The following is a 13,812-nucleotide window of genomic DNA, read 5'->3' on the forward strand; positions in this document are numbered from 1 at the left end:
CCAGCATTTTCTAGGAGACCTGGAGAAGTATAATACCCTTGAAAACTTCCTGATTTCATATAATGTGTATAACTGTATAATGGGTTTTATCTTGTGAGTTAAAAAAGTTGGTCTTGGTTCATTGAATTCCTACCTTAAACTCATCCTTTTTGATAACTCCTTGCTGAACATGCTGGCGAATTTCATGCAGGACAGTTAGCATGGCAATGTTAGTTTTCCCAGCTCCGGTGGGTGCACAGATCAGCATGTTCTCATTTGTACTGTAGGCAGTCTCAAAAACTATTGATTGGATTCGGTTTAGTTTTTTCATGCCTTTAAATACAAGTTGCCCAATCTGAAAGAAAACAAAAGTATTGCAATGAAAATACAAGGACAGCAAAATTAGAGGGATAATTTTTGGATCCTCTTAGAAATTAGTCACAAGGCTTTGATCCCAAAAGGCTAAGTCTACCATGCTGAAAACTTCACATTTCTTTTATTATGTATTCCAAGTAGGATAACTTTTAAAATATTAACATAAGTTACTCTTAACTACACTGTTATGTTTTTCACTCTTACCAAAAACACACTAACCAAACTTCATTAACAGTTAATGAATATTAGCATAAAAACAGTATTAATAGATTATATGACTGTTCTGTATTTTAAACATAATAATTATTAGTGAGAAAATGTACACTTTTATAGTGCTTTATAAATTAGGAAAGATATACTAAGTTGTTATTCTAAAGCCATCCTAGGGCATAAAGAGGAAACAATATCCTCCTCCTCTCTGATGGGGAGGGACACCTTTAGGGCATTGTCAGGCCACTACCTATGTATAGCATAGCTAAACAAAAAGTCCAAAATATAGACTAACATATTACATTAAAAAACAATAATAAGAGAACATTAAGGTTACAGAGTCAATCACACAAAAATTAGGAAATGCCAGAATTAAAGTTGCCTTACTGCCTTATGTTGGGCCCCTTTAGCGTATGCAATATGATTCGGGCCCTTCATTTTCGGTTTTTATTTTATTTAATTTTTCCCAGGAATTTAATCGGTGTTTATTACTACAACAACAAAAGCAGGTGAAAATTGGTGGAAAAAACTATTAATTTTTCGGTGTAAATAATCAGGGTTTATTTTGTTGGACGGAAGGACAAAGGAAAAAAGTATTGAGTAGATTAATGCTTTGATGAATGGGATTCTATGTGGTTCGCAGAACTAAAAACAAAATGCCACTCTGAGTTTAAGAAAACAATATCTCTCTAATCCCTAAATAAAACTTTTCATTTGAATAAAAACAGTTTACTGTTTAAACTTAGAACTATTAGCTTATAAATATTTATATTTAATAATTGGGCCACACCATTTGCAGCACATATACTCAACTTCATCCTTTTCTCCTGTTTTGTTTTTTTAAAAACTTTCGAATACATCCTTGTGTTCTGAAAAGTATTCTGATAGATTTTTGTTTTTTTCCATTGTGTCAGATATTTAAACCATTCTCTGCTAACAGCTTGAAATATGTATGTGGTGGGAGTGAGATTCTTCAGGACATTAAGATGCGCGTGAACTTCAGAGCTTGCGTGGGAGCCTGTTTATTGTATGCATCTTCTAGACTAATACATAGCCTTACTTCAACAGACAGCTCTGCATATACGCCCAGACTAATGCATTATCACAGTACATATCTCATGAAATATCTCATACTTTCCTAATAAAACAAATTATTTTTATATATTTGAATGATACAAAAGTAGGGTGAAAATCAGAATAAATTAATGTTTTTTATAAAACCTGGGTGTTTGGGGTTTTGGTTTTTTTCCCCCTCCTTTGGTAAAAATCAGACAGTACTACTACTTTTCCCACAGGACCTTTGTGTTATTCAGTGCACAGCAGTCAGGGTTACACAGTGGAGACTGTTGTCTGTGGGTATATATACACTGCACACTAAACCCAGGCTCTGACTCAGGTTTGAGCCCAAGACCCCTTTCTGCTGACATACAAATCAGTTTGACTTGGGTGAGCAAGCTCAGGTCCTAGGACCCTGCTGTGACTCTGGTCCAAGCCCGGTCATTTTGCAGCGTGGATGCAGCTCAAGCCACAGATCTGAGTCAGAAAGTCTGTGTAGTGCACTATGGACATGTAAACACAGCTATGAGACCCAGGTCCAGCAACTGCAAGCCCAGGTTTATGATGCAGTGTGGATGTTTAAACACTTATTTGGAAATACTGAGTCCACATGCCCAGGTCCCTACAGATGCAGGTTTCAAGTGCAATATAGACATACTCTGTAGGACCACTGCTTCATACATGGTAGAAGTTGGAGGGTGCCTAGTCAATGAGGCAGAGGATTGCAGGAAGAGAAAGGATGATCTCCTAAGAATGGCCATAGTGGGTCACACCAATAATCCATCTAGCCCAGTAGCCTGTCTTCCAACAGTGGGCAATGCCAGGTGCTTAAGAGGGAATGAACAGAACAAGTAATCATCAACTTATCTATCCCTCATCACCCATTCTCAGCTTCTGGCAAACAGAGGCTAGGGACACTTCAGAGCATGGTTTTGCATCCCTGTCCATCCTGGCTATTAGCCATTAATGGACTTGTCCTCCATTAATTTATCTAGTTCTTTTTGAACTGTTATAGTCTTGAACTTCACAACATCCTCTGGCAAGAGTTCCCCAGGTTGACTGTGCGCTGTGTGAAGAAATACTTCCTTTTGTTTTTTTTAAACCTGCTGCCTATTAATTTCATTTGATGTCCACTCGTTCTTGTGTTATGAGAAAGAGCAAATAAGAGCAAACTTCCTCATTTACTTTCTCCACACCAGTCATGGTTTTATAGACTTCTATCATATCCTCCTTTAGTTGTCTCTTTGCCAAGCTGAAAAGTCTCAATCTTATTAATCTCTCCTCATACTGAAGCTGTTCCATGCCCCTAATCATTTTTGGTTGTTCCTTTCTGTACCTTTTCCAATTCCAATACATCCTTTTTTGAGATGGGACCACCAAATCTGCATGCAGTATTCAAGATGTGGGCATATCCGGGATTTATATAGAGGCAATATGATATTTTCCCTCTTATTATCTATCCCTTTCATAATGATACCCAACATTCTGTTAACTTTTTTGACTGCCACTGCACATTGAGTGGATATTTTCAGAGAACTATCCACAGTGACTCCAAGCTCTCTTGAGTGAAAACAGCTAATTTTATATGTATAGTTATATACCATTGTTTTATATGTATAGTTGGGATTATGTTTTCCAATATGCATTACTTTGCTTTTATCAAAACTGAATTTCATCTGCCATTTTGTTGTCCAGTCAACCAGTTTTGTGACATCACTTTGTAACTCTTCGCAGTCTACTTTGGATTTAATTATCTTGAGTAGTTTTGTGTCATCTGCAAATTTTGCCACCTCACTGTTCACCCTTTTTCCAGACCATTTATGGATATGTTGAACAGTACTGGTCCTAGTATAGATCTAAGTTCCCTTTAAACTGCACAGCCGTGCGGCAGGCTATCAAGGGCTGTGCAAGCAGGGAGAGGCACCTCTCCCCTGGTCTCATCCTCGGAGCTGTCGCGGTGAGAGAGGGCTGGGGGGAGTCCTCTATCCCCGCCGCAGCACAGGGGCAGCCTGCACCTCAAACTCCTCATCCCCAGACGAGCTCTCACCCCCGCACAGCCCAACCCTCTGACGCAGCCCTGAGTCCCGTCCTGCACCCCAAACCCCTCATCCCCGGCTACACCCCAGAGCCCTCACCCTCCCACACTCCAACCCTCTGCCCTAGCCCTGAGCACCCTCCCACACTCTGAACCCCTCGCCCCACCCCCAGCCACACATCACCTCCATATTGTTGCACATAGCAAAATTCATTCCATACATGGTTGTAAAAAAATTGAGGGAACATTGGTACAGACCCCTTGGGGACACCATTATTTATATCTCTCCATTCTGAAAACTGAACATTTATTCTTAGCCTGTGTTTCCCATCTTTTAATCAGTTATCAATCCATGAGAGGACTTTCCCTCTTATCCCATGACAGATTACTTTGTTTAAGAGCATTTGGTGGGAGACTTTGTCAAAGGCTTTCTGAAAATCTAAGTACAGTATATCCACTGGATCATCCTTGTCCACATGCTTGTTGACCCCTCAAAGAATTCTAGATTTGTGAGGATGATTTCCCATTACAAAAGCCATGCTGACTCTTCCCCAACAAATCACGTTCATCTACATGTCTGATAATTCTGTTCTTTATTGTAGTTTAAACCAGTTTGCCTGGCACTGAAGTTAGGTTTACAGACCAGTAATTGCTGGGATCACCTCAGGAACCTTTTCCTAAAAATTGGTATCATGTTTGCTATCCTTCAGTCGTCTGGTACAGAAGCTGATTTAAATGGTATGTTACATACCACAGTTAGTAGTTCTGCAATTTCACATTTGAGTTCCTTCAAAGTTCTTGTGTGAATACCATCTGATTTTGGTGACTTATTACTGTTTAGATTATCAATTTGTTCCAAAACCACCAGATTGTCACCTAAAAAGAATGGCTCAAGTTTGGAAATCTTCCTCAGATCTTCAGCTGTAAACACTGATGCAAAGAATTCATTTACTTTCATGAGTGTTCCTCTGGCATCTCGATTGTCCAGTGGCCCCACTGATTGTTTAGCAAACTTCTTGCTTCTGATATACTTTTAAAAAATTACTATTACTTTTTGAGTCTTCAGCTAGTTGTTCTGCACATTCTTTTTTGGCTTTCCTAATTATATTTTTATACTTCATTTGCCAGAATTTATGCTCCTTTCTATTTTCTTCACTAGGATTTAAGTTCCACTTTTTAAAGGATGCCTTTTTTTCCTCTTACTGCTTCTTTTACTTTGTTGTTTAGCCACAATGGCACTTTCTTGGTTCTGTTACGACGTTTTTTTAATTTGGGGTATACATTTAAGTTCAGCCTCTATTACGGTGTCTTTAAAAAGTTTCCATGCAGCTTTTGGCACTGTACCTTTTAATTTGTTTAACTAACTTCCTTATTTTTGTGTAATCCCCCTTTCTGAAATTAAATGTTACTGTGGCGGGCTGCCGTGGTGTCTCCCCTCCCCATCCCAGGTTAAATTTAATTATATTATGGTCACTATTACCAAGTGGTTCAGCTATATTCACCTCTAGGACCAGCTCCTACGCTCCACTTAGGGCTAAATCAAGAATTGCCTCTCCTCTAGTGGGTTCCAGGATTAGCTGCTCCAAGAAACAGTCATTTAAGGTGTCAAGAAACTTTACTTCTGCATATCATCCTGAGATAAAATGTACCCAGTCAATATGGTGATATTTGAAATCCCCCATTATTACTGAGTTTTTTATTTTTGTAGCCTCTCTAAAATCCCTGAGCATTTCAGAGTCACTATTGTCATCCTGGTCAGGTGGTCGGCAATATATCCCTACTCCTATATTCTTATTATTCAACCATGGAATTACTATCCACAGAGATTCTGTGGTACAGTTTGTTTCATTTAAGATTTTTAATTCATTTGAGTCTATGCTTCCTTTCACATATAATGCCACTCCCCCTGTTCTATCCTTCCGATATATTTTCTACCCAGGTATTACTGTGTCCCATTGAATCTCCTCAATCCACCAAATTTCTGTAATGTTTATTATATCAATATCCTCATTTAATACGAGGCATTCAAGTTCACCCATTATTTAGACTTCTGACATTTGTATATAAGCACTTTAAAAAATTGTCACTTTTTAGCTGTCTTCCATTATGTGATGTAATTGAATAGGACTCTTTCATTTGACTGTTTCTCATCAGATCCTACCCGTATTTTATCATCTTCCAGCCTCTTCTCCTTACTAGGACATAGATAATCTCCATTAATAGAGCCTCTCCTAAGGGATGTCTCTGTCCAAATCATGTGCTCCTCCGCACCTGTCGGCTTTGCCCCAGCCCTTTTGTGAAAAAAAAGTGTTTGTCCATGGGAATGTGTCTTATTTTTTCTGTGAGAAGGTAGAGATTATCTGGTTTCACCTACATAGTTATTGCAGCATTTGATGAACTGGTCAAGACCAATGCTGCATGTGTAGGACCCAGGAATCTTGAAAGGTGTGTTGTGGGGGGGTGTAGGTCATTGTAGTAGTGTAGATGTAGATGCAGGTTTTGCATCTGTTCTGGCAGGGTACAGTGCTACTTTGAGTTGGTGTGTCCTGGTCTGTGGGCAACTTGCTTCTGATGATGAGCTTGGAGAGGTTGGGAGCAGGGGCAGGGTTTGAAAGGCATACAAGGTAGGTTGGGAAAGATTTCTTTCAGGATATGAAATATGGGTTATAATTGTTTGATGATACCCCATTGGGTTCCTGTGTGGGGTGGTAGATGATACGTAGGGGTGTGAGGTCAGTGGTTCTCCCCATTCTCCCCCCGTAGTGAAGCTGGTTCTCTCAGGGTATTTGGGTGGCCCATGCCATGATACAATCTACTTCTTTGGTGGAATGTCCTTGTTTGGTGACGGCAGTTTAAAGATGTTTTAAGATGTATACTCCGGACGTTGTCCTCAGAATATATTCTGTGGTATCTGAATGCCTGATTAATCAAAGGGGCAATATGTGGCCTTTTCATCACAATAAGCCCTAAATATTTAAGCAATAATGCTATTGTAAATGAAAAATCACATGGCACAAAAGCGTCATATAAAATATGCTTTTATAAATGTACTGATTATGGAACAAGAACACAAATTAATTAGCCAAGAATTTGTGTATGAAAATTATCTTAGTTTTCCCTTGTGCACACTAGTGCTACTCAAACTCAGTCTGTACTTTTGTTTACAGCATTTGAATTCAAACTTCTATACATATCCCATGTGTATCTGAATGTCTGTTATAGTTCACTGAATCTTGTGATTCAGAAAAATGTTTATTTCTGCCTTGATCTATTTTAAAGTATTTCTAGAACTTTTCAGGAGGTCTCCTTTATCTTTAAGTTGTTGTGTTTCAACACTGCAGCAATCTTCACTAGTAATATATTTTTATAGGTTATTCTGTCTGCAAAACTGTAGATGGAAAGCCATTTGTTTCCCATCAACTGCAGTATGTACATTTACTTGGTGTCTCTTCATTTTCATCAATGGGGCTATAATAAAGTGTTAATGAGCTTCCTACAGAGGCAATGATTGCACAGCCTTACAGGGTTCGATCAATGTATTTTATAGTCTTTTTATTTATCTTGAGTTTCCAGTTTGTGCACTGTTTAATTTTAGGAATTCTTAAAACACCTTTGAAAATGGTTGCATTTTTTTCTTTGTTTCTTAAAGCTCCATTTATTTAGGTTTTTCATACTGTACAAACTGTTTTCAGGTAATACTGAAGGAACTACTGGAGAACACCACACATAAATAATAAAGCTGAATAAAATACTCAGGTAACTTACATTATTTTACCAGAATGTCTTTTTAAAAAGGCAGAAGTAATATAACAGTTCAGCTGGAGACAGCCTTTAGTATGGTGAAAAAAAGAATATGGCCTCGATTAAGCTAAGAAATTAAGCATGTATTTAAGTGCATTAGTACACCTATTATCATCAGTAGGACTATTCACATACTTACGTTAAGTATGTGCTTACTATTTTGCTGAATCAGGGCCTGTAAGACTATATTAAGTCTGAGTCTGTTAAGCATTCAGGACACAACGAAGGTTCATCTTTTTTTCCCCTGGCATTCGGGGAGGGATTTTTATATCTTCTGTGGAAGATGTATTATTCAGTTGCATTTACTTAACAGGGTAAGCAGGCCAGTTCTTTGTAGTCATGTATTTTATTGTGAAATATATAAGGGTTCCCCGATGGCATGCAGTTGGTGCTTATTTATATGTTTATAAATCCAAATCAACAATAATATTTTAATACATGACATATGGTTCACTTAATTAGGCATATGACCATCATTACTGTTGTAGGGAAATACTAAAACACTTTTAATAGGTATTTGCTAGCACACACAAGGGAAAGTAACTTTAGACACCTATATGAAAAATGAGGTTCATATTTAGCAACCTTGAGAGGTATATGGGGAAAAAATAGACTGGTTTTAAATAGGTTTGACATGAGAATGTTTAGAAGGTAAACCATTGGCAAATGAGTCTAACAGAACACTAGTCATTTGGGCGTATGTGTGACCCAGCATATCTATTAGGGGCTTTGGCCTTGTAAGACTGGTAGCTGTAGACCCAGGGCACATGACTGGAAGCAGGCATGTGATTGATGGGAAACAAGATGCAAAGCTTCCTGTCTCTGAGGCTGGGACCAGCAGAAACCAAGAGATTGTGGACTAGGAGCAAGCTTTTGCGCATCTCTCCACAGATAGCAGCAGCAGGACGGCTGTCTGTGAAAGAACAGAAGCTAAGGGTCCAGAACGCGACCAGTGGAGCAAGTGCAGATGGAGCTGGGGCACAAGCCCAGAAGAAAGATTAGCAGGAGGCCTTGCTAAACAGAGCAGTCAACGTCTTACATGAGGATGACTGGGGGAAGATCAAAAAGGAGCCAGATATAGAGGCAAAAGGAGGCATACTTTTTATTTAATGATATTAATAAACCAGATACTAGACTTTATTTTGAAGCACTATTTGTGTTGTGTGACAGAACTGGAAGGGTACAGTAGGAAGGAGTGAAGGGGGAAACTGAGGGAGTAGTGTTGCTGATGAAGGTCTGGGAAGGCAACCTAGTTACAGTGTCCACTAAGGAATACTTAATCACAGAATTATGCTGAACACCCAGCATACAATAATACTTTTTACTGTAGATCATAGTCTCTCCAAATTGACTCTTAAAAAAAATTATGCTTGAACAAAATGTAGGAGAATTGCACAGAAATAAACTTGATTTTTTTTTAAACTACAAGAATGGATAAAAGAGCATGAATATTCAGAAAAAGTTAATGTGGTTTGGCTCTAATAAGTGACTAAAATAGTATTGTGGAGTTCCAAGCTTACTGTGTCAGTGATTTCTATACAAAATTGTCCCTGTTTATTAGGTTTTTATTGCCAGCCCTGCAAACCTAAACTCGTCTAAAAGTCAAACAGGGTTCTTCTCTTATGGCAAATCATCTGCAGCAAAAAATTCTGCAAGCCAAAAATTCTGTTATCAGCTAGACCTATGCAACCCATTTGTGCTCAATGGGATTGCAAAGACATATGCGGGCAAAATTTGGCTTTTGACTGAAGGTGCATGAGAAGAAACTGGGTCCAGTTGTGTTGTCTCTGCAATTTTATATAGATACAGAGTGGTAAAAAAAGTATTGTTGCCACTTAATCCAACAAAATTTACTCTCGATGCTCACAGGGAGCAGATCTTTGCTGTAAGAAGGGACCATTTATACATAGTCATTATCCATAATATAAAAGACCACTGTGACTTCTATTTTCTCTCCACAGCCGAGACACAGCCATTTTCAAGACGGGCTTGAAATCAGTTGCAGAGTGGGACTCTCTAGCTATCTTTGAATCCAGTGTGCCCCCAAATCTGGAGGACATTTAGGGCTTTTATGTATACAGTCAGTATATCTGACCAGACATGGTCAGGCGCACACTACTTTAGGCATAAAGCAGGAACTCCTCATAACCTGAGGTCTGAGGTTCCAGTATTCATAGAGTTTAAGGCCAGATGGGTTCATTAGATCATCTAGTCTGACCTCCTGTATAATCCAGTTAACCCTGTATTCAGCCCAATAACTTGTGTTTAACTAAAGCACAACTTATGTTTGGCTAAAGCATATCCTTCAGAAAGGTAGATGGTCTTGACTAGAAGATGCCAAGAAATGGGAAATCCATCACTTCCTTTGACAGTCTATCATCTTCACTGTTTTAAAAAAAAAAAAGTTCCTAATTTGAGTTTGCCTGGCTTCCACTTCCAGCCATTGGCCTTTGTTACATTACAGAGCCCTTTAGTACACAATAGTCTCTCCCCTCAAAGGTACTCTTACACTATAATAAAAATCACCTCTCAATCTTCTTTCTGATAGACTTAAGGATCTCTGTCGGTTTAGTGTATCACTGTAAGGCATTTTCTCCAGACTTGAAATCATTGTTATGGCTTTTTTTCTGCATCCTCTTGAATTTTTCAATATCTGTTTTAAAATGGGGTCACCAGAACTTGATGAGCTATTCCAAGATCATTCTTATCAATGCCATATAAAAGGTAAAAACACCTTCCTGTTTATACATCCAAGGAACACATTAGCCCTTTTTGCCACAGTGTCATATTGAGAGTTTAAACTGAGTTTCTTGTCCACTATGACCCCTACATCCTTTTACGAATCACTGCTTTCCAGGTTACAGATTAGGTAAAGACAGTCAGGATAGTCAATTCACTGCAAAAGAAGTTCACTTTGTTGCTTTGATGCTAATTTATAAACAACAAACCAGAAATTGCTAAGTGTGGAAATCTTATTCAAGTCAATAATCTAAGGTGTAATTCATAGGGATGCACAACCATCTGAACAACTGGGCTGCATATGGGAAAAGTCTGCAGTGATTGAGAGAAATCCACCCTCCAGTGATTGGTCAAGTTACAGGGAGGAAAAACATCTATACCATCAGTCAGTATTTATGCCTACCGATTGCAATAAAAGCCACAGCTCCTCAGCACCTGCCATGCAGGAGGTTTTAGGCACTGGATCCATCAGCTTCCTGTGCCTCCCTTCTTGTAGGACTACTAGATGCACATAAGCATAGTTCCAATAGGTCCCCACAGCGTCTTTCATGCAGGCCTCTGAGGTCTGTGCATAGACCCCTTTCTGCCCAGAACAGAACACCACTGCTACAATCATTAGCAGCAGAGGGTTTTGTGTGCATTCTCCATTTTGCTAAATTCCACACCTAGTGCATAAATACCACAGTTAACTGAAACCATTTGTCACAGAGTCAACTCTAATATCACAAAATTTCACTAGATGGCTCAGTATGCTTCTAAGTCTGCTTGAAGCTATTATGCTAGTACTTTAACAGCAGCTCACAGTTGTAATGCTTCCATGCACAGAGTTAAGATAACATGTCTTCACACAGCTATCTGAAGCAACAATGTCAGATCAAATTTCTTCACTTTCTCCCTTGCTTTACTACTTTCCCCGAGCCAATGATTTGAGTACTAGTTTTCTGAAATGTGTGAGTACTTTGATTTATTCGTAGCACACACTCAACATCTCTAATTTAAAAGTAGGTATTTGGCATTCATCAATTTCATTTCTCTGGACGGATTTCACCCAATACTAGACTCAGATTATTTTTTTATTATTTTAAATTAAAAATTTAGTCATTGTGTCTTAATTGTACAGCATACAATAATCTAATTAAGATAAATGTCCTACAGTGCTAACATCTGTTATTTTAATATAACAAATTAAAGAGTTTATTACTCATTCATCATAATAGGGTTGTCAACTTAGTAATATTTAAAAACCGGACACTCCAGTAGAAGTCCCAGAACCTCCCCTGCCTTGCCTCTTCCCCCCAAAGTCCCAACCCTGCCCCACCTCTTCCCCCGAGGCCCACCTCCATCCACTCCTCTGCCCCTCTACCACCCTTTGCTCGCAGCTTCTCCCCTCACGCCTGGGTCCGGAGGGACTGGCCTGAGGAGCTGCAGCTGCCTGACGAAGGTAGGACGCGGCACTGGCTGAGTAGGGGCTGGCGCATGTGATGACCCGGCGCCTCCCCCACTCGCAATAACGGGACTTTACGTGTCCAGTCAGTAGATCTAACCGGACATTGTCAGGTCCCCTTTTTGACTGGACTTTCCTGTTTAAAAAAAAAAAAAAAAAAAGGCACCTAGCCACCCTACATCATAGATGTTATACATTTAGCTCAGATCACAAATTTAAACATGCAGTTTTTCCCCTGCTAATTGGTTTGATTTGAATATATGCCATAATCAATGGACCTTTTACATGTTACAAGCCCCATCCTGTATTCACTTGTCTTACTGCACTTTGAGGTAGGAGATAATTAATCTTACCAATACAGCATGACTTACCTATGTAATCTTACAGCAAGCCTATGAACCTCAGCAAGATCTGGATATTTCTCAGCCATGTAATTAAGTAATCTCTATGCTATGTTGTCCTCCTCCCGCCCAGTTGATTTATCCAAGAAAGTTAACTAGGTTAATAGGAATTTTCAGTCAGTGCTCTACCTGGACTCCACTTTTCCACATACAAAATTGGGCATGTACCTGAGACTCACACATGCTCTGCGCAAGTGCTTAAACTTGCTAAAAAAATCTAATACTTGAACAGTCACAGGTTTTAGATTACTTACAGAGTGCAGACCAGCATTAATACAGACATGTTACACCTACAAAGGGCACAGGCATGTAAGGGCTCATGCACCATTCAGCATATGCAAGCAGAGATGAGTGTTGAAAAAAATCTATCCTCTGATATTTTATCAGAAAATGGTAATACATACATATATTTCTGATAAAGCAGTGTGTGCACATGTGCGCACATGTTAGGGTTGCCAATCCTTCTGGAAACAGGCTCTATCTCCTGGAGGCTACTGAAGCCAAACAGGGAGATTTTCGATTGATAAAAGTTTGACGGCGCAGCGTGGCTAAGGCAGGCTCCCTACCTGCCCTGGCTCCGTGCTGCTCCCGGAAGCGGCCAGCATGTCCCTGCACCTCCCTGGGGAAGGACGGGGGTCTCCGCGTGCTGCCCCCATCCCAGCTCCAATTCCGCAGCTTCCATTGGCCGGGAACTGCAGCCAATAGGAGCTGCGGAGGCAGTACCTCCGGGCACAGACAGCGTTAGGAACCTCCAACCCCCTCCCTCCAGGGGCCGCAGGGATATGCCGGCCACCCAAGGTAAGCGCCTCCTGGCCGGAGCCTGCACCCCTCTCACCCCCACACACCTGCCCCAGCCCTGAGCCCCCTCCCGCACCCATACTCCTTTCCCGAGCCTGCACTCCACATCCCCTCCTGCACCCCAACCCTCTGTCCCAGGCTCAGCTCGGAGCCCCCTTCAACATTCTGAACCCCTCATCCCCAGCCCACACCCCCTCCCTCTGCCCCAGCCTGGTGAAAGTGAGTGAGGATGGGGGAGAGTGAGCAACAGAAATAGGGAGGATGGAGTGAACAGGGCCGGGCAGGGCCTTGGGGAAGAGCAAGGTGTGTGTGTGTGTGTGCGTCCGTCCGTCCGTCCCCAGAGCACGATTGCCGGGGGGGAATTACCCACACCACTTCAGAATTGGGATATTTTTAAAGCCACTTGTGTCAGTTTCTAGTCCAAGGAGCAATTATACACTAATTAGTTCTGAACACTTAAGCATTAGGTTATGCATAGATGCTGTACACAGTTTATTTTTGTTATTTGATTTTTTACCATTATGAATCATTAGCAACATCAGCATACTGGCAAAAGTTCAAATAAAAAGTGTTTAAGAAAAAAGTCAGGTGGCACAGAAGATTCACTAAAGTCAATCATTTCTCAATAAATACTGCCAGTCAAATCAGTTTGCTGGTTATTCCTGCCTCTCCATCTTCCTAGCTGACGTCCTAGCCATCTTCAAAGTTTCTCAACCTGCTAGAGTCTTGGTTGAAGCAAGCTCTGGATCAGCTCTGAATGTACTCCTCTCAGGATAACTTGACCTCGAATAGCCCTATTTTGGAACAGTTAGTAACTAAATTTGCACTTGTGCACCCGCTCAAAAAAACCCTCCGATTCTCACAATTTTAAGTGGTCCACAGGCAAATCTGTAAACTTAAATAAATCGCTGAGCACTGTGGAGTGGCACTGCACAGCCTTTAGCAATAACAAAAAATGCCACTATATACTGATA

General features: G+C 40.3%; 1 protein-coding gene across 2 annotated transcripts in view; it reads right to left on the bottom strand.

Annotated features, from left to right (window-relative positions):
- ASCC3 (activating signal cointegrator 1 complex subunit 3) overlaps window positions 1-13,812 on the bottom strand; it is a 495,794-nt gene that overhangs the window by 379,582 nt on the left and 102,400 nt on the right. For both annotated transcript variants that reach the window (XM_065588248.1, XM_065588249.1), the window contains exon 9: window positions 134-334. In XM_065588248.1, coding sequence (XP_065444320.1) covers window positions 134-334 — 201 coding nt within the window. The remainder of the gene's footprint in view (window positions 1-133; window positions 335-13,812) is intronic.

The sequence above is a fragment of the Chrysemys picta genome, chromosome 3 (assembly GCF_011386835.1).
Source record: "Chrysemys picta bellii isolate R12L10 chromosome 3, ASM1138683v2, whole genome shotgun sequence".
In the NCBI taxonomy this organism is placed as follows: Eukaryota; Metazoa; Chordata; order Testudines; family Emydidae; genus Chrysemys; species Chrysemys picta.